Source organism: Camelus ferus, chromosome 10, assembly GCF_009834535.1.
Source record: "Camelus ferus isolate YT-003-E chromosome 10, BCGSAC_Cfer_1.0, whole genome shotgun sequence".
In the NCBI taxonomy this organism is placed as follows: domain Eukaryota; kingdom Metazoa; phylum Chordata; class Mammalia; order Artiodactyla; family Camelidae; genus Camelus; species Camelus ferus.
In genome coordinates, this window is record NC_045705.1 from 32,618,869 (window position 1) to 32,640,905 (window position 22,037).

The window sequence follows — 22,037 nt, forward strand, 5'->3', positions numbered from 1 at the left end:
ATATGGAATTACTGAATATTACTCAATTTATTTTCAGAGGTTCTTCACTAAAGAAACTATATTTTCATTTCAACATTAAAATTTTTATTAAAATAATTTGTCTTGAAGGTATTAATTTTAAGGAGATTTTATGAAGACAAGCAAATAATGACTATAAAAGACTAGGTTTTCTTTTGGAGGGAATCACTATGTTATTACAGACACTTAGTAATCACAAACAAACAGACGGCTAAAGTCCAATTCTATGAAAGGTATTTCCCTTAATCATTTGCTTCATGGCACGGATCACATGCTTATTCTGTAAACTGTAGATCAATGGGTTGAGCATTGGGCTCAAAAAAGTATAAAAGACTGCAATTATTTTGGACTGCTCTACAGACTTCTCAGATGGGGACCTCAAGTACATGCAAAAGAGGGTTCCATAAAATATAGTGACTGTTGTCAGGTGGGAACCGCAAGTAGAAAAGGCTTTGTGCCTGCCTTCTGCAGAGCGGATCCTCAAGATGCTGGCAATGATGAAAAGGTAGGACAGGAGAATGATGAGGAGAGAGCTGGAGAGGGTAAAACCAGCAACTGCAAACATCGCCATCTTCTTGACTCGGGTGTCAGAGCAGGCCAGCATCATGAGAGGAGGGTCAGCACAGTAGAAATGATTGATTTCACGGGAGCCACAGAAGGACAAGTGGAAAGTCAGCAGTGCCTGAGAGAGCCCATTAAGGAAGCCAAAAGTGTAAGGGACTGTGACTAGAGAGAGGCAGATGCTCGTGGACATCCTGGAGCTGTAATGTAAAGGGCTGCAAATGGCCACATAGCGATCCAACGCCATTGAAGCAAGGATATAAAACTCAGTGATCACCAGGGCAATGAAGAGCAGACACTGTGTGAAGCATCCAGCATAGGAGATGGTCTTCTGGTCTGAGAGGAAATTGTACAGCATATTTGGAGCGATGTTGGAGGAATAGCAAATGTCTACAAAGGACAGGTGGCTGAGGAAGAAGTACATGGGGGTTTGGAGGTGGGCGTTTGTCCTGATCAGCACGATCATGCCCAGATTCCCTGTCAGCGTGATTAGGTAGATCACCAGAAACACCCCAAACAGGGTCTTCTCTGACACTGGGTTGTCTGTGAGTCCCAGGAGAATGAATTCTGTCACCAGAGTGTGGTTTGGGGAAGACATTTTTTTAACCATTGAAAACTGGAAGTGACAAAGAAAGTGAGGAGTTTTGTCTGATGCAGCTTCTGCATTTATTCCATCCATTTTATATTTACTCAATGACCTATTTATCTATGTAGAAATCAGGCTTTTCTTTCAACAAATACATCAGAATTTCTACACAAACATTTTTCCTGTATCTCTGGGTTACTGCTGTCTCCCTTTCTATAGCAAAAGCTCTCTCTTTCTCTCCCTTCAGTATATATATATATGATTAATTCATTATTAATACACAATAATACTGTATATGGATATACTCTAAGAATATTGCATATTTTAATACATATATTCATACATTTATACCTGTCTTCTTGGAGAACTTCACATTTGACATTTTTTTAAACTTTGTGGGGAAAAATAAGGCAAAAGAATGAAAATCAGTTATGAAAAGCATCAGGTCATTAGCATCACTCAAATGGACAAATGAAGGAGTTTGAATTTCTAGGATATCAGCAGCTCTGATAGACTAATGTTCAGATACAAAACAGAAGATTCATGTTCAGTACAGCATTTTCACCTGAGCCGCATTGCTGTCTGGCTTGATTTCATTCAGAGGATGCTGAATTGGTGAATTTTATCTCAACATATGGCTAAGAAGCTATGGAACGAAGATTTTTTCTCTCTGCTCTGTGTGAATTCACACACTCATTTATTCATTTACACTGCAGAGATTGAATTGTTTTTTCCTGTTTTAGTGTCTGGTGTTACAGCAATGAACAGATCCCCCAACCTCATGGAGCATATATTGTAGGAGAAGGAATAGATGTTAAACACACAGATAAAGATACATCACACGATGTCAGTTAGAAGCAAGTACAAAAAAAAAATGAAGAAAAATAAGGGTGAGGTACTTTTAGATGCAAGTTTTCCACACGGTGAAATATTAAACTCCACACATAAGAACAAAACATATATTTAGTGAACAAATGTATGAAATGACCTACCTGTAAAAGCAGACCTGCTATATTTTCAAAAAAACAATGCGGGAAGATTTATAATGTATTTCCGAAGTGTATTCCCTAGACTATTCTAAAAATCATCCTAGAAAACAATTAAAATTGTCTTTGATTCTCAAAAGCGTAATGACAATTTGATGCTTTGGGAGCTAGGTTCTCCTCTGAGGTCAATATCACTACATAACATGTATTTACAGTGCTTCATACTGTGTGTGAAATCTTTAGCATAGACAGAGAAATTAGCCATTAATTTTAGCACCATGGGATGAAGAAAGAGAAGTTTAGTTTTTAGGTTATAGTAAGGAAGAGGGAATTCCAACCAAAAGCTTTGTTTCTTTATAAACACTAAGATGAGGTCACCTGATGAAAATGAGAAGTAGAAATGTGAAGTGTGGAAGAGATCTGAGGAGCAGAAAGTCTAGGAAAGCCACAGATTAGGAAAAAAACGCTCATATTCAGTAATTTTAACAAGCACTTCTATTCAGAATACATAAAGACCCTCCACTATTCACTGATCAAAATACAACCAGACCAATTTTTAACAAGTCTAAGATGTGAACAGATACTTCATAAAAGAAAATATGAATCTCCAATAACCATATGAAAAGAATTTCAATATTTATAATTGTCAAAAAAATGTAAATTATAACTACCTAGATATACCACTTCACAACCCCATCATTTAAAGAATTAAAAAGATTGCCAAAATATTGGCAATGACAATTTAAATTAACTGTCATAATACATCACTTGATGGAGTGTAAAATAATTCAGCTTCTTTGGAAAACTAGTTTTTTCTTCTAAAATTACTTAAAGTGTTTTAGTCCCTTATACAAATAAGACCCAGAAAGTATTAGGGTTTTGTCCAAGAACAAAGAATGTATATATTCACAAAGAAACTCAAACATATGTTGGCAGATATATAGATAAACAAATTCTGATATACCCATATAATAGAATACTACACAGAAATAAAAAAATGAACAAAGTACTAATATAACTTAAATGAATCACAAAACCATTGTATTAAAAGGAGTTCAACTTCTGAATGAAGTGTGATGGCCTCCCAAAGTCTGCTCTCCCATGAAAACACTGGTGAAACTTGTCAAAATTAACTTTTCAGAATTCTGGATAGTAACTGAAGGCTTACAAAAATCCTAGGAGTATTTATTCAACTAAAAATATCAGAATCTCACTGAAAGTGAGTTTTGTGTGTGTGTGTTTTGTTTTTTTTTTTTTTTTTTTGCACCCTATTCCCACGCCCTCTCCCTACCTGCATAGCAGCCTTGAAAACTTGATTTATGATTGTATGGCTGTGCACATTTGTCCAACTACATTAAAAATTTCTACATTTTACTCTAAGTAAATTTACCTCACCAAAATTGATTTAAAGGTAAGTTTCACTTTCATCGAAGTCAAGCAGATCCAATTGTTCACTGGAAGTGTAATACTGAGGTACTCTTAATACACAACAACAGAGGCACAATGCTATCAGGAGTCTTCCTAGTTATATTAAAGCAAGTCAGAAGCTAAGCATTGAAAGCTCAGGTTTTCTTCAAGCCCATTCTTCACCTGAACAGTTTTTTGGTTTTTTTTAAACGATTACATCAAGAATGGAATTCAGAAGGCTAGCTGGCTTATCTCTGATCACCACTCATTTACTTGTTTCCAGTATCAAGAAAGCCTGGAAGAAGATTGAGGAGGAGGAGAAAAAAGAAGGGGAGGGGGAGGAGGAGATGAGGGGAAGACAGAGGAAGGAGGAGGCGAGGAAGAGGGGGAAGGGGAGGGAAGGGGGAGGGGGAGAAAAGGGCTTAGATGAGGAGCTGTAAGGAGTACATTGGAGTGGGCAAAAGAAACACTTAGGAGAGTTCTTTCTGAACATTCATGACTCTGCTCCTCACTGAGCCTTACCTGCTCAGTGCCGTGGATATGGTCAGCCCATGGTCATCTGCAGTCCCCCGCATTACAACAGCAGAATGTGCAGGCCATTTTGCATTTGCCTGGTCACTCTCCCCTACCTCTGGGGGTCCATGGTGGCCACCGTGCAGGTAATACTGACCTCTCACTTATCTTTTTGAGGACCCAACGCCATCAACCATTTCTACTGTGCTGACCAGCCCTCTTAATGTTGATGTGTTCTGACACTTATATAAAGCAAACTGCCCTGTTTGTGTCCACAGGGATTAACCTCACAGGTTCCCTCCTTATCATACTCATCTCTTACATTTCATTTTTATCACCATTATGAAGGTTTATTCCAATGAAAGGCAGAGCAAAGTCTTCCCCACCTGCGGCTCCCACCTGACAGCTGTCAGTGTGTTTTATAGAGGCATGTATCCGCGACCACTAAATGAGTGATTTGTTGAACAAGTAAAAACTGTGGTAGCATTTGTATTTTTGTGGGTTCCAGGCTGAATCCATTTCTCCATTGCCTTAGGAACAAGGATGTGAAACAGGCTTTAAGAAGAATATTTGTGAGAAACCTTGGTATAATGGAGAAAAATTCTATTTCAACAGGCTCCCAATTGGGGAAAAAAAAAAAAAAGTCTCAAAAACAATACAAAATTATCCCTTGTAGGTCTGCCTGAATGCAATTCTCTGGGATAACAGTCATACAATATATATATTTGCAGAGTTTGGGATCAGGTAAGAGTCTAACGGAAACAATGAAGGAGAAAATTGTTTGGAAATGACAGTTGATGGAAACACAGCAACAGAAGTGAGCTGTTTACGCTTAAGCAGAGTCATTGTTTTAGTCTCACTCAAGAACTTATTCCGGTAGATTAGTTAGCATAAAGTTTCTTCCTTTCACTTCCTAGGTCAGCAATACTTAAGCCTGGCTGAGCCACTCTTACCAGCAAAGTCAAGTGTATTGCAATGCATTTTATGAATATGAAAATGATTTACCTTCATAGGATATATACATAGTTCCCTTTCCTGGAAACTGATTATCTTCTCAAAAGAAACTCAAATCTCAAATTTTGATCATTTTTTACTGCACTTTTGGTACATTTCTTAGTCTATTTCTCTGGAATATAAAACTGTATGTGTTTCATTATTTCAGCAAAGAACCTGATAGTGTACATCTTTTAATGATCCCACAGTTTATTTCATTGGTTTCTTTTAACCAATACAGATTCCTTTCTCAATAACGGATACTTGCTTCTGATTCAGAATTTTCCTTTTTTAGAGAAGGGTTTTATATCATCTGTCCCTACAACATTAGTAACTGTTCTTACAGGTTACATATTACCTTTCATTTCTTGTCTTCCCACAAAGAGGTTTTTTTGACTTAGCAGCTGCTCAAGTGCACATGAAGATTTGGTTTTAGTGTTTTACAACAAAATAGCAGCATAAGCATGTTCCAGATCGCCGGATATTCTTTTGAAACTGGTCTTTATTGACAAGCATAATATAACTTGACATTGATATGTGACATTTTATGACATTACCTCCTTTTAAAATTTAGGGAGTTTTTTTTTTTCCTTCCTTAAGAAATTCTTTAATATGAAAGTTATTATTTCTGATCATATACTATATTAAGGTAGATTTCTAAAGTTTTATTTTTCCTTCTCTTATATTTCTTTCTTTTTTGGATGTAGTGATGTGTGAAATTACCAACAACTGAGTACTCAAATTTTCCTACATCCTCAGTAAAGCTCAATCTATCGAGAGTGTTCATTCCATTGTGTACATGTGTGAATATGTGAGTAGATATAAATTCAACACAGAAAACATTGATCCATCGACATTATTTATTGGAAATCAGCATTAATTTGTGTCACTTCATCTCAATGTCATTGTATGCTAGGAAACTGATAATGATGTTTAAGCTTGAGGAGATGAAAAAAAACCTTTTTGGATGAATTTTCTCTTAAGAAGTAAACTTCTGAATGAAAGAAAAATTTTGTTTTCCAGATTAAAACACTATGGATAGAGAATGATTTACTTGCCCCATCACCTCCTTAACAAATATAAAATTATAGCTTTGTTTACAACTGAAGAAATTCAACCTATTCAGAAGCACAACAGTTTTAAGGGGGAAAATAATAGAAGCTTGAATTAGAGGACACATGGATGACCATTTGGTTCAACACTTTTATAGAACAGGTTTTGAACCTCTGCTTTTTCCTACTTTCATATTTAAATTCTAATAATAAATAAAGACCCTTTAACTTTGCATCTTGGGATCTGGATGAATTGAAAATACGTAGGTTTTGTTTGCTTGTTTTCTTGCCTATATAAGAAATAATTGTTTATCATGGAAAATCAGTACATGGATATAAAAAACAAATTTTATGTTTCCTTAATTCTCATATATTACAAACTTATCAAACACTTCTTTTTCCATAAAGAGCTATGCAAAGTGATTTTCCCTTCCCTTAACTGGAATCTTCATTTTACTGTCTATACACATTCTAATGCAAAATCTGTCACATAATATTCAAACTTTCCTCTCTGATCACAGGCAACACAGCTTTCCAGGGTTTCTAGTTACATACAGCCAACCTCAGTTCTATTTGCATACGTCTATGCCTAACCGTACTGAATGCAGGAAGACCCCACTTTGCACAGCGCTGTGGTCATGCAGATCCACACAAAGCAAAGCCATTTCCAGGTTCCACCAATTTCAGTTACAGGAGATCGTGCAAAGTGAGGCTGCCTGTATTTTTTTTTAACCTTTTTTATTGGTTTATAATCATTTTACAATGTTGTGTCAAATTCCAGTGTAGAGCACAATTTTCAGTTATGCATGAACATATATCTATTCATTGTCACATTTTTTTCTCTGTGAGCTACCGTAAGATCTTGTATATATTTCCCTGTGCTATACAGTATAATCTTGTTTATCTACTCTACATTTTGAAATCCCGTCTATCCCTTCCCACCCTCCTGGGCTGCCTGTATTAATACATCACTTCTTTCCTTCTTCTCAGCTATAAAACAAATATTACTATGAAAATCTTACCCACATTTCTTTGTATGCCTTCAACACATTTTTAAAAAAAAATAGGACTTACAAAGTAAAAGTGTAGAACGTTTTTAAGACTCCTGAAAACATAACATTAAGTTGACTTCCAGAAAAACTGTATATTATTTTTCCTGACACAATCAAAGTATATAGTGCCAGTCATTTTGAACTCTCTTAAATGTAGATACACAAAACAGTATGATATTTCATATTTGTGATTACTAACAATTTTACTCATTAATTTCAGCATTTGGGGCTTTTATTAATTTTTATGGTTAGCCTTCAATATTAATTTATATGATAATGTTTTTGTACTTCATATGATTTCTATGAGCTTATTATACCTTAATACGGTTACTAATTTACTTTACCTGGGGCAAATACTTCACCAAAATACTGGCTGTCTCTTTTACCATCAAATTTGAGTGATTTTTCCACTGTGAATTTCTCCAGTGCAATGAAGCTTGGAAATTTTTCTTCTGATTATTTAAAAACTTAAGACATATTTTAACTTGGATCAATATAGAATTTTTTCTCAGTGTCTTGAAATTACTCACAGTGGAAGAGAATGTGTATTTGGAGGACAATTCCTGGCAAAGGACAACATAGTTAGGGGTAAGAGTCTGCATTTAGACACCTTTGTGGAAAAATAACGTGCATAATGGAAACCTAATAAAAGGTAAAGTGCAAAAATAACTGTTTGTGTAAAAAGTTAATAAATACACAACATTAAAGTGCACAGGTTAAATGCTTTTCTCCTTGACTGTGGGCCACTTTTCCAGCCAAAAAACTTAACTCTCCTACACCTTCCATCCCATCTCTGTGGGCTTCACTGCATACATCTGCCATCAGACCTGGGGACCGAACTAAAACAATATTACTAAGATATTTCTCCATATTTGTCATATAATTTATGATAGATATGTAATGTATGGAAAGCTAGATTGGAGTTTCATGTTTATGTGTGCATATACTTTCTAGATTGAACACTCGTATGCATAATATCTTAGGTAAAAATATTGAATAGCTATAAATATCTGATTTGTGTTCTCCTAAGATGAATTTGGAAGCAAAAACAATACAGATGGAATTTTTCTATCAGAAATTAAAATATATTTTAAATCTACATTAGTGATAAGAATTTGGTTTAAAATACATAAACAAACTGGTAAAAAAAATTGGAAGAAATAGACAGAAATGGATTCATTTAGGGTACAAAGAAAGGTAACATCACAAATTGGTGGGAAAATAAAGGGTTGCTTAAAAGAGAGCAGGAGGAAATAGGTTAAAATATCAGGGGAAAAGTTACACATTTTTATATATTTTCAGTATTTCTCTGTTTTTTATAATCAATATGTATTATTTTTGTAATTAAGTTTAAGCATGATTTAATTATTAATATTAACGGCATTAAAATGGTGTTCACAAAAATAGTCTGCTTGAAACATAAACCTTATACTATCAAGTAAAAATCAATGTTCAAATTTGTATACAGCACATGATTACAATTTTATTATATCAAGTATAATAATATATGTGTTTAAAATTATTGAGAAGAAATATAAAAAAACACAAACATAAATAACCCTTTGGCTTAAGACATAACACTCATACAAGTTATTTTGTCACATCTCTTTGCATTGTCTAGTTATTTGTAATAAACATGTGTGCTTTTATAATCTGGGATTTTATATATTCATAAAGTACAGTCTAAATAGATCTTCCATATATCAAAATTGTCTGCTTTCCATGAAACAGTGAGACAACTCTACTGTAATGATGACAAATGATCATGTTTACCTGAAATGTCAGAGGAAACCCACATTAAGGGTTATTAGTCATATCCTCTCATCATGATCACCATGAACACGTATAGCAATAAGCTCATCAGTTTATCATCCCAGCATTTGCAGCGTGTTAAGGGGTTTAATCATTGCAGTGTGAATTGGAAGGAGAGAAAATTTGGAATCAAGGGATTTGCCTCTGTACTGCTAAGTGGCTGAGTGACTTTGGGTAAGTCATTTAATCTCGCTGTGCCTAGGATTCCAAATGCTATAAATGGAGACAATAATCTTCTCACTTTAACAATATTGATTCTTCCAATCCAAGAGCATGGAATATCTTTCCATTTTTTAAAGTCTTCTTTAATTTCCTTCATCAATGGTTTATAGTTTTCTGTGTATAATTCTTTCACCTCCTTGGTTAGATTTATTCCCAGATATTTTATTACTTTGGATGCTATTTTAAAGGGGATTGTTTCTTTACTTTCTTCTTCTGTTGATTTATCAGTTAGTGTAAAGAAATGCAACTGATTTTTGAACATTAATTTTGTAACCTGCTACCTTGCTGAATTCTTCAATCAGCTCTAGTAGCTTTTGTGTGGACCTTTTAGGGTTTTCTATATATAGTAACATGTCATCAGCATATAATGACACTTTTACCTCTTCTTTTCCAATTTGGATCCCTTTTATTTCTTTCTCTTGCCTGACTGCTGTGGCTAGGACTTCCAGGACTATGTTGAATAGGAGTGGTGATAGTGGACATCCTTGTCTTGTCCCAGATTTTAGTGGGAAGCTTTTGAGTTTTTCACCGTTGAGTACTATGCTGGCTGTAGGTTTGTCATATATAGCTTTTATTATGTTGAGATATGTTCCCTCTATACCCACTTCGGCGAGAGTTTTTATCATAAATGGGTGTTGAATTTTATCAAATGCTTTTTCTGCATCGATTGAGATGATCATGTGGTTTTTGTCCTTTCTCTTGTTGATGTGATGTATTACACTGATTGATTTGCGTATGTTGAACCAGCCTTGTGTCCCTGGGATGAACCCCACTTGGTCAAGATACAATAAACCTCCTAGAGGAAAACATAGGCAAAACATTATCTGACATACATGTCAAAAATTTTCTCCTAGAAGAAATAAAAGCAAGAATAAACAAATGGGACCTAATGAAACTTACAAGCTTCTGCACAGCAAAGGAAACCAGAAATAAAACAAGAAGAAAACCTACGGAATGGGAGAAAATTTTTGCAAGTGAAACCGACAAAGGCTTGATCTCCAGAATATATAAGCAGCTTCATACGACTCAATAAGAAAAAAATAAACAACCCAATCCAAAAATGGGCAGAAGACCTAAACAAGCAATTCTCCAAGGAAGACATACAAATGATCAAAAAGCACATGAAAAAATGCTCAATATAACTAATTATCAGAGAAATGCAAATCAAAACTACAATGAGGTATCACCTCACACCAGTCAGAATGGCCGTCATTCAAAAATCCACAAATGACAAATGCTGGAGAGGCTGTGGAGAAAGAGGAACCCTCCTACACTGCTGGTGGGAATGCAGTTTGGTGAAGCCACTATGGAAAACAGTGTGGAGATTCCTCAAAAGACTAGGAATAGACTTACCATATGACCCAGGAATCCCACTCCTGGGCTTGTATCCAGAAGGAAATCTACTTCAGGATGACACCTGCACCCCAATGTTCATAGCAGCACTATTTACAATAGCCAAAACATGGAAACAGCCTAAATGTCCATCAACAGGTGACTGGATAAAGAAGAGGTGGTATATTTATACAATGGAATACTACTCAGCCATAAAAACCTGACAACATAATGCCATTTGCAGCAACATGGATGCTCCTGGAGAATGTCATTCTAAGTGAAGTAAGCCAGAAAGAGAAAGAAAAATACCATATGAGATCGCTCATATGTGGAATCTAAAAAACAAAAACAAAAACAAAAACAAACAAACAAAAACGAAGCATAAATAAAGGACAGAAATAGACTCACAGACAGAGAAAACAGACTTGTGGTTACCAGGGGGGTGGAGGGTGGGAAGGGATAGACTGGGATTTCAAAATTGTAGAATAGACTACACTGTATAGCACAGGGAAATATACACAAAATGTTATGATAACTCACAGAGAAAAAAATGTGACAATGAGTGTGTATATGTCCATGAATAACTGAAAAATTGTGCTGAACACTGGAATTTGACACAACATTGTAAAATGATTATAAATCAATTAAAAATGTTAAAAAAATAATCTTCTCACTAATTTCTTTGTGAGGATTAAACATGCAGTGATGTAAAAGTGAGCACTGAACTATAATTGAGTGTTACTTATGATTATTTTTAAACCTGTTGATTTATGGTCTATCCTATCTGTAAAGAATTTATGAGGCTGGTTTCACCCAAAGACTTAAAAATAAAAAAATTTAAATCACAAATAGATACAAATAAATAGAATATTTAAAAAAAGAAGGAGGGGAGGTGTCAAGATGGCAGAGTAGAGAGACTCACAGCTCAGCCTGTCCCACAAATACACCAATAATTACATCCACAAACCCACTGAATCTCACAGAACACCTGCTGAACTCTGGCAGAGTGTCTCTCACTTTAAAATACAGGAGGATTCGCACAAAATCTGATAAACAACAAGTCCATACTGTATAGCACAGGGAACTCTATTCAACATCTTGTAGTAACTTATGGTGAAAAAGAATATGGAAATGAATATACATGTTCTTGTGTGACTAAAACATTATGCTGTACACCAGAAACTGACACAACATTGTAAACTGACTATACTTCAATAAAAAAAAATGCAAAAATATATATATATATAAAAAGGAGAGACCACAAATACATCAACCATTTTGATTAAGACAGTGACCAAAATTGAGTTTAAATCTGGGTCCTGAAAGTCACAGTGGTTCTCAGAACTATAAAATAAAAGAAAGCATACAATTATTTATGCAAAATGTAAGTACTTTGCAGTGATTTTAAAATACATTTTGAAAGAGGATTATAAATCTTGATATGAGAACATTCTGGTTGCTAAGAATGAGACATAACTCTTTGCCTAGCCAAAAGGAAGTTTGTTATGAGTTAAAGGAATGTCCCACAGACTAAATGATGTTGATCCTCAAAAATGGAAACTGGGAACTCTATCACAGGCAGAGTCCAATGTTTCTCGTTTCTAGGTTCTAAACAGTAGGTTGTCACAGACACTTAGTCATTACAAATGAGCATATCCTTAAACTGCAATTTTATGAAAGATTTCTCTTAATCATCTGCTGCAAGGCTTGGATCACATCCTTGTTCCTCATACTGTAGACCAACGGGTTCAGTATTGGGCTCAAAAAACTATAGAAGACTGCAATTATTTTGGACTGCTCTACAGACTTCTCAGATGGGGACCTCAAGTACATGCAAAAGAGGGTTCCATAAAATATAGTGACTGTTGTCAGGTGGGAACCACAAGTAGAAAAGGCTTTGTGCCTGCCTTCTGCAGAGCGGATCCTCAAGATGCTGGCAATGATGAAAAGGTAGGACAGGAGAATGATGAGGAGAGAGCTGGAGAGGGTAAAACCAGCAACTGCAAACATCGCCATCTTCTTGACTCGGGTGTCAGAGCAGGCCAGCATCATGAGAGGAGGGTCAGCACAGTAGAAATGATTGATTTCACGGGAGCCACAGAAGGACAAGTGGAAAGTCAGCAGTGCCTGAGAGAGCCCATTAAGGAAGCCACAAGAGTAAGGGACTGTGACTAGAGAGAGGCAGATGCTCTTGGACATCCTGGAGCTGTAATGTAAAGGGCTGCAAATGGCCACATAGCGATCCAACGCCATTGAAGCAAGGATATAAAACTCAGTGATCACCAGGGCAATGAAGAGCAGACACTGTGTGAAGCATCCAGCATAGGAGATGGTCTTCTGGTCTGAGAGGAAATTGTACAGCATATTTGGAGTGATGTTGGAGGAATAGCAAATGTCTACAAAGGACAGGTGGCTGAGGAAGAAGTACATGGGGGTTTGGAGGTGGGCGTTTGTCCTGATCAGCACGATCATGCCCAGATTCCCTGCCAGCGTGATTAGGTAGATCACCAGAAACACCCCAAACAGGGTCTTCTCTGACACTGGGTTGTCTGTGAGTCCCAGGAGAATGAATTCTGTCACCAGAGTGTGGTTTGGGGAAGACATTTTCTTGTCCCTTGAAAAAAAACTGAAATTGACAAAAAAGATGAAGAATTCTGTCTAGCCCAGACTCTGCATTTATTCCATTCTTGTTTCATTTACTTTTGAACTATTTATCTCTGGGGAAATTACTCTTCTCAACAAATGCATCAGAATGTTTCCATAATTACTTTCACTTTACATCTCTGTGTTAACTCTTTCTGTATATATCTCAAACACACACTTCCAAACTCTCTGTCCTACTTGTGTGTGTGTGTGTGTGTGTGTATGTGTGTGTGTGTGTGTACAATTTATACCTGTCTTCTTGGAGAGCTTCATACTTGGTATTTTTTTTCAAATTTTGTGAAAAAGAAAGCCAAAGGAATAAAAATGAGGTATGAAAAGCAGCAGATCATTTGTATTATTCAAGTGGACAAATGAAGGGAGCTGAATTTCTAGGTTCCCTCCAGCTTTGATAGACTATTGTTTCAGATACGAAACAGAAGACACATTCAGGACAGCATTTTCACTTGCAACTCATATTTGTCTGGCTTAATTGCATTCAGAAGATGTTGAATTAGTAAATTTATCTTTTGCTATATGGCTAAGAAGGTACAGAATGAAGAATTGTTCTCTCTGCTTGGTAAATCCACCCACTCATTATTTATGTACACTGCAAATATTGATTTTTTTTTTTCTGTTCTAAGTTCAGAGGTTACAGCAGTGAAGAAATTCCCCAACCTCATAAGCATATATTGTAGGGGAAGGGATAGATACTAAACGCATAGCCAAGGATTCACAACAGAATTTCAGTTCGAAGAAAACATTATGAAGAAAAATAAAGGTGGGGTGCTTTCAGATGGCCATTCAGCAAAGGTCTCTCTGAGAAGGCAGAAATGGAACAGTAAATAAAGAATTCAAGTATCTGGAGAAAGTGTGGAAGTTTTCTTTGTCCCCATTTTTTTTTTTGCAACTAACATATAAAAGAAATTTGTTTAGGGACGCACATTAGGATAATGTTTAAACATGGACTTAGTTCCCAGCTGGATCCACTGTCTCGGTTTGTTGGTTTTTTTTGACAATAAGATATCACTGGGAAAAATGTGCATTAATAATTGCACCATGAGGCTATTTTATTTAGTTTTCACATATACATCAGAAGAGCCTGCATATAGTAATTAATTTTTAGAGAAGCCATTAAATATTAACATATGAATAGAAAAATAAAGTACAATGAAAGAAAAGATTTTTTTTTCTCCATTGGTGGGATATTAACCTCTGCACAAAAGAACAAACTTATTTTTAGTGAACAAATGTAGAAAAATGGCCTACCTGTCAAAGCTGACTTACCATATTTTCTCAAAACAAGGTGGGAAGATTTATAATATATTTCTTAGGAACATTCCCTAGAGTATTTTTTAAATAAATTTAAAAAGCCAATTAAAGTAGTTTTTATTTCTCAAGGGTATAACCTTAATTTGACGCTTTGAGACCTCAGATTCTTCTTTGAAGCCAAAATCTCTACCTAACATCTGTGTATTCTGTTCGGTACTTAGTGCCTGAGATCGTTAACACAGATAGAGAAATCAGCCATCACTTTTATGGAATATGGAAGGAGAAGAATGTGAAAAGATAAGTTTTATACTTTTAGTATATAAACATGAGAGTATTCTCATCCGAAGGCTTCAGTGTTTCTCCATAAACACTGAGGTAAAGTCATCTAATAAGAGTGAAAAGTAAGAACATAAAAGAGATGCAAGATTTGAGGAGCAGAGGGTGAAGAACAGAAAAGTGACATAAGCCACGGGAGGAAGGAAGTTGGGGCAAGTGTCCTTTGGAGGGTGGGCATCGTGGGCTTATCCTGGAACCAATCTACCCTAATGACTTAATTTCATCAGTATTCTAGGAATCAAAGATGGGTCCGAGCATCAAGATCATTCATAAAATTGATGATTCATAAAGCTGGTGATTTAGGAGGAGGTTTCAAAGTGGAATGAAGAATATTTGAACAGTATCAATTCCTTGGCACCGTGTTTGTTAGAGAATAAGGAATCGAGAGATGACCTTGCTAGTCTGTATCTTCCAGGGCACTGCTAATTCCAGTCAACACAGTCACACGAATTAAAAGTGTACTCTCACCAAGACAAGAGAGGCGTCTTTAATTGTGTTAGATCTCCAAATGATGGGTTACACTGTGAGAAAGCAGCCAGTGAGATAAAGCTGCACAGCAATATAAAAATGTAGATTGTTACCAACGTATCACATTAGAGAAGATTTGAGCAGTACCGTATATTTTTCAAATTGAGGCGGAAAGATTTCTGTATCTCAACTTTGATGTGCTTTATCCTGATTCTTTGCACAAACAAAATAATACAATTTAAAGAATAAAATCTATTGCTTAAGGATTCCCATGAAATAATAATTTTTTTTTTTGATTTTAGAACTCATTATAGAATTATAAAGCTCACGTTTCCTGATCCCTTAATGTGGAGATTCCTTGTGTTACAAAAAAAAGTTGAAGATTTGGTCTGTCTTTAAGCAGAATGTCAGCTTTTAGTTTGAAGGAAAGTTTTTCCTAAAGTACTTGTGTATGTGTTTTCTGATATACTTTAAAATATAATAGCATTATAATAATCATGACATTTACAAAAGCTTTTTCCAACAAGAGATAGGACTGCTCGACAGTAACTGAATGGGTAGCCTAAAGGTAGTGTATTTGCTTTTTCAGATCTGGAAGGGCAAAGTATCAACATTTTTCAGTATGAGATCCCTTGATCAGAAATCCACAATAAGAAGTTGATGCTTCCTTTTTTATATACATAGCAATGAATAAGATTAGAGGGCACAGGCTTTACCTAAATGTATGATGCTAACTCAAAAAAAGAATTTTATGCATTCTCATTTTATTTTCTAGAAAGCCTTCAGACAATTGTGTTTAAATTATACTTGAAGACATTAATTCCTTCCTTAATATCACTCTGCTCCAATTGCAATGACCAATTGATGTGTGTCTGCTAAAAGAACACCTGATGACTTTAGCTACACAAATGTCACAACAGTCATATAGTTGGAAACATCCCACCGCCACTGTAAGTTTGTTACTTGTGTTTTTGTGATTATGTAATTGGCTATATTTTTTAAGTTATAGCAGATTAAACCTTGTACTGGAAGTTCTAATCTATATAATAAAGTTATACTGATTGGAAAGGAAGAAACAACATCATGTTTCTTCAAGAAATTTTAAGAGTTAATAAGAAACTACAGTACTCAAAACAATGTGCAGATCCAAAGATAACAAACAGATTAATGATACAGAATAGAAAATCCAGAAAAATGTCCACTCATATACAGCAAATGGATTTTAGAACAAAAGTACAAATGTATTTCATTGGGGAATGTTATTGGAATAATTGATATCTATATAGAAAAAGTTAACTTCAATCCTTATATCACACCAAATCAAAAATTTGATGTGAATCATAAGACTAAATGTAAATACTAAGTCTACAAGTTCTCTTGGGAAAGGAAAAATAGAAGAAAGTCTTTATAATCATGAGGTAATCAAAAATTTCTTAGGAAGGACAGAAAAAGCATTAATTGTGAAACAAAAAAAATATTGTGACACAAAAAATTACTACTATAATTGCTTCAGGGCACCACAAACTGTTCCCATACAAGATAGCAAAATTAATCAATATTGCGTGCATCCCTGACTTCTCCACTAACCAGTATTCCCCATCTCTTACCCTCTACTAGGGCTTCCCATTCCTTGAGAAACAACAATACTGGAATTAAGTTAGTTAATAACCCTACAATAACACCAGATACAGAAGATCTAGCTGAAATAATTAATGAAGATGACTACACTAAACAACAGATTTTCAAAGTAGATGAAACATCCTTATATTAGAAGATGTCAGCTAGAACTTTCATGGCTAGAGAGACACTCTCTATGGCTTAAAAGTGTCAAATGACAGGCTGACTTGTTAGAGATTAATATAGCTCGTGACTTAAAATTGAAGCCAATGCTCACTTACCATTCCAAAAATCGTAGGGCCCTTAAGAAGTATACTAAATCTACTCTACCTGTGCTCTATAAATGAATCAATAAAGCCTGGAGGACAGTACATCTGTTTACAGTGTGGTTTCCTGAATATTTTAGGACCATTGTTGAGATCTACTGTTAAGGAAAAAAATTAATTTTTTTTCAAAATATGATTACTCTGCGATGTTGCACCTGGTCACTGAAGAACTCTGATGGAGATGTACAACAAGATTAATTTGTTTTAATGCCTGCTAACACAACATCCATTCTGCAGTCCAACGATCAAGGAGTTATTTTGACTTTCATGTCTTATTATTTAAGAAATACATTTTGTAAGGGCATAGCTGCCATCGATAGTGATTCCTCTGATGGACCTGGGCAAAGGAAATTGAAAATCTTCTAGAAAGGATTCTCCATTCTGGAGGCCATTAAGAATATCTGTGATTCTTGGGAAGATGTCAAAATATCAACATTAGCAGGAATTTGGAAAACGTGGATCCCAACCTTCAAGGGATCCACAGCTCTGAGGGGTTCAAGATTGCAGTGGGGGAGTAACTGCAGATGCGGTGGAAACAGCAAGAGAACTGGAATTAGAAGTAGAGCCTGAAGATGTGACTGAGTTGTTACAACTTCATGATCAGACTTTAACGGATGAGGAGCTGCTTCTCATGGATGAGCAAAGCAAGTGGTTTCTTGAGATAAAATCTACTCTTGGCAAAGATGCTGTGAAGACTGTTGAAATGAGAGCAAAGAATTTAGAATATTACATGAACTTGGTTGATAGAGCAGTGGCAGAGTTTTTGAGGACTGACTACAATTTTGAAGGAAGCTCTACTGTGGATAAAATGCTATGCAACAGGATTGCATGCTACAGAGAAATTGTTTGCGTAAGGAAGGATCAAATGATGTGGCAAACTCCACTGTTGTCTCGTTTTGAGAAATTGCCACCTAATATTCAGCAACTGCCATCCTTATCAGTCAGCAGTCATCAACATGGAGGCAATATTTTCCTCCAGCAATAAATATTATGACTCACTGAAGGCTCAGATGATGGTTCGCATTTTTTACAAATAAAGTATTTTTAACTAAGGTATGTACATTGTTTTTTAAAGACATAATGCTGTTGCACATCTAATGCACTATAGTATAAATGTAACTCTTACATGCATTGGGAAACCACAAAAAAAATGTGATTTGTTTTATTGTGATATTCACTTTATTGCAGTAGTCTTGAACCAAACCCACAATATCTCTGAGGTATGCCAGTACTGGGTTTTATACCTCTGAACAGGGAGTTGAAATGGGATATTTGGTTATTTTCAAGAATATAGGCTCTGTGGAATAAGTGGGATTTATACACAGTGACAATATTCCCCAGGATGCCTGGGACATTTTGTCCAACTCTGCTATCAGAAAAAAGCCTCACTGGGGGATGTTATAGCTCAGGGATAGAGCGCCTGCCCAGCATGCATGAGGTTTTGGGTTCAATCCCCAGTACCTCTGGAGATTAAAAAAATAATAAATAAACCTAATTACTGCCCCCCAAAAATAAAAAATTAAAAAAAAAATTTTAAAAAGCCTCACTACAGAATGAAATGGACCCAGGGTGAATGGAAGTGGACTGGTGATTTCTAAGTGACCTCTGAGTCCTAAAATCCCATGCTTTGATGATTCTAAATACAGAAGCAAAAAAAGGTTGTTTTAAAAATTTTACCTAAGGATATTTTGACTTCCTTGTTTCTCAGACTATAGATGAGAGGGTTTAACATGGGGATGACCACCGTATAAAACACAGACACCACTTTGTCTTGGTCCATCGCATAGCTGGAGCTGGGGCGCAGATACATGAACAGGATTGTGCCAAAAAAGATGGTGACCACCATCAAATGGGAAGCACAGGTGGAGAAGGCTTTGTACCTCCCACTTGCTGAATGGATCCTCAAGATGGCCATGAGGATGTAGAGATAAGAAATGAGAATAGTCAGGAGGCAGCTCAGTTCATTAAAACTGGCAAAAGCAAAAATGAGAACTTCATTGACACGTGTGTCAGAACAAGAGAGTTTCAGGAGGGGTGGAGTGTCACAGAAAAAGTGGTTGATGACATTCGAGTGGCAGAAAGACAGTTGGAAGGTAAGGCCAGTGTGAATGGCGGCATTTATAAAGCCTGAAAGATATGTGGCCAACACCAGCATGATGTTAAGATGGGGGGACATAGTGACTGTGTAAAGAAGAGGCTTGCAGATGGCCACATAACGGTCATAGGCCATCACGGTCAACAGGAAGCCCTCAATGCCAGCAAAAGAACCAAAAAAGAAGAACTGAGTGGCACATTCATTGAATGAAATGACTGGGTTGTCCACCCAGAAATTTACTAGCATATTAGGGGCAATGACAGAAGAATAACAGAAATCAACAAGGGACAAATTGCTGAGGAAAAAGTACATGGGAGTGTGAAGATGGGAGTCAATCTTGATTAACAGGATCATGCCGAGATTTCCAAGCACAGTGATCATATAGATGACTAGAAATACCATAAAAAGAAGACACTGTAGGTCTGGATGATTACTGAATCCCCAGAGAATAAATTCAGTCACTGTTGAATGGTTGCTCATACCTTTGTCTCCGAATGGATGATTCATTTGCTGAGATAAGAAACCAAGGAAATGAATTACACAAAAATATCAGGGAAATCAAACAGTTTGTTCTCTGCTGTAGGTCAGATTACTTCTAAGATATCCTAAGAACATGTGTATTAAACCTCTATTTTTTTTTTTACTGACAAGCAACAACAAAAAACAAGGTAACTAAACTCTAAAGTAACTTATTTAAAAGTGAATATTTATGCTTGTGTATTTGTGTGATAATTAACCCCAATTTTTCTATATCCTAACCTACCTCTCAAATTTTATCTCCTCCTCCCTTGATCATACTACCTTCACTACCTGTCGTCCAATTCCTCTGCATTCCCCTTGGCGATTAAATGTATGATACAGTTGAATAGACTTGCTGTATCCAGTTCTGTTTTTCCTGTTTTCTCCTAAACCCACGCTAATCAGGCTTTCATCCCATCACTCCACAGAAACTGATCTTTTCAAAGTCATCTGCAGTCTTTATGTTGCCACCACCAAATCCAGTGGTCAATTCTCAGTCATCATTTTGATCTATCCATAACATTGGGCAGAGCTGATGGCTAACTACACCTTGAAAAAGTTTCTTCTCTTATCTTCCAGGACACCAGACTCTGAGTGTTCCTCTTGCCATATGGTTGATCCTTCTCAGTCTTCATTTATTCCTCTTCTTCTCTCTGACTCTTAAGGTTGGAGTTGCTCAGAACTCACATCTTGATCCTCTTCTCTTTCCTGCTTACACTCTACCTTGGTGATCTTACTCAGTCTCATGACTTTAAATTCTGTCTACAAACTTACAACTCCTGAATGTACATATTCAACCCTGACCTCTTTTCCAAACTCAACTTACAATTCAGTTACTGACTTGTATCTCCACATTAATATTGAATAGTAGCTCAACATAACCCAAATCTGATTTGCTCATGACCTCCTTTAATGTATGCCAAATATAGCATTGCCTGTCTCAAGTCAGTGACAGCTCTCTACTCATATTTGTTCAGATAAAATTGAATACAAATAAATAAATACTATAGAAATCATAATTTTTCTTTCTCACATACTCCATAACCAGTCTCTAAGATAATTTTATTGTCAAAATATCTTCAAAATATCTGTATCGAGAATCCAGCTACCTCCTAACACCTTCATCCTATCATGAAGGCTCAAGCCAACATCATCTTCCACCTACATAACTGCAATAGTCTTTTGACTGATCTTTCTATCCCTAAACTTGGCTAAAATGTTATCCTGCAAAATATCACTTTTAAAAATTTACAGCCGTTTTATAAAGCTCTACTTTATGCATACATATACAAATACAAGTTTTATATGTAACAAACATATAAACTGACATAAATGGAATTATAGCCTAGATGATATATATGATCCTATACATGTATGTATGTGTACACATATGTGTATGATGTGTATATGTAGATAAAGGCTGAAAATTGCAGTCATTTTCTCAGTGGGTGCATGAAAAAGCATAAAATAATTTGCTCTTACATGCACACATGCCAGGTATTTTGGCACTCCTTCTGCACAAAATTAATTAAATTTTCCTGCTTTATACACACACACAAACACACACCACATATACATATATTCACACACATAGGCATGTATACATACACTTACATATGTATATGTATACACATGTTCAATATTTGAAAAAAATTAGCATCTGTTATTAGTCATCCTAAATTTCTCTCTTCTAAAAAAATCCACAGTAATTTAGTTGGTACCATTAAATTCAGTGTTTCAGACATATTGCAATTAAGGTATTTAATCTTAAATTTTTTGAGTCCTCTTGGAAACTTTCTATATATCAACACTTTGAAATAAATTAAATCATCTTACCTTTTGTCCTTAAAAAGTATTCTCTGAAAGTAGCAGTGTCTATTAGTTTAGTTTAGTTTTATTTTGGGGGTTTTGGAGGAATATACGTTTTCTTCCTTACAATGTGAAATTCACAGCTTTGACTGAAAATGGAAGTGGCATCACAAATTCAGCTGTGATAGAATTAGGGCATAGTTAATTAATTAACTATGAGCAGAAAGAGTAGAAACAACGCTGCTTCTGAATCTGAGGCAGAGGGTCAGCCTATTAAGTTTGTGACAATGCTCTTGAGATTTAATCATCTCTACAAAACACTAGAAAGTCTGAAGCTTGAAATGTGCTAATCCAAAATTAAAACATTCATTTATTTTTCACTGACATAATTGAACTATATTCTCCCCAATGAACCATTTAT

The 22,037-nt window shown here is 35.7% G+C and overlaps 3 protein-coding genes and 1 pseudogene across 3 annotated transcripts; 1 reads left to right on the forward strand and 3 right to left on the reverse strand.

Annotated features, from left to right (window-relative positions):
• Positions 1 to 229: 229 nt before the first annotated feature.
• LOC116666383 (olfactory receptor 5M10-like) lies at positions 230 to 1,389 on the reverse strand. The gene has a single exon (XM_032488696.1). It carries the CDS (start codon positions 1,256 to 1,258, stop codon positions 230 to 232), a length of 1,029 nt encoding a protein of 342 aa, XP_032344587.1. The 5' UTR covers positions 1,259 to 1,389.
• Positions 1,390 to 3,908: 2,519 nt separating this feature from the next.
• On the forward strand, positions 3,909 to 5,032 carry LOC102504977 (annotated as a pseudogene).
• A 6,746-nt stretch (positions 5,033 to 11,778) lies between these two features.
• LOC116666615 (olfactory receptor 5M10) lies at positions 11,779 to 13,441 on the reverse strand. Its single transcript, XM_032490446.1, has one exon. The coding sequence runs from the start codon at positions 13,136 to 13,138 to the stop codon at positions 12,206 to 12,208; it is 933 nt and encodes a 310-aa protein (XP_032346337.1). The 5' UTR covers positions 13,139 to 13,441; the 3' UTR covers positions 11,779 to 12,205.
• A 5,295-nt stretch (positions 13,442 to 18,736) lies between these two features.
• Positions 18,737 to 19,919, reverse strand: LOC102523901 (olfactory receptor 1020-like). The gene has a single exon (XM_014567383.2). It carries the CDS (start codon positions 19,793 to 19,795, stop codon positions 18,830 to 18,832), a length of 966 nt encoding a protein of 321 aa, XP_014422869.2. The 5' UTR covers positions 19,796 to 19,919; the 3' UTR covers positions 18,737 to 18,829.
• Positions 19,920 to 22,037: the final 2,118 nt, after the last annotated feature.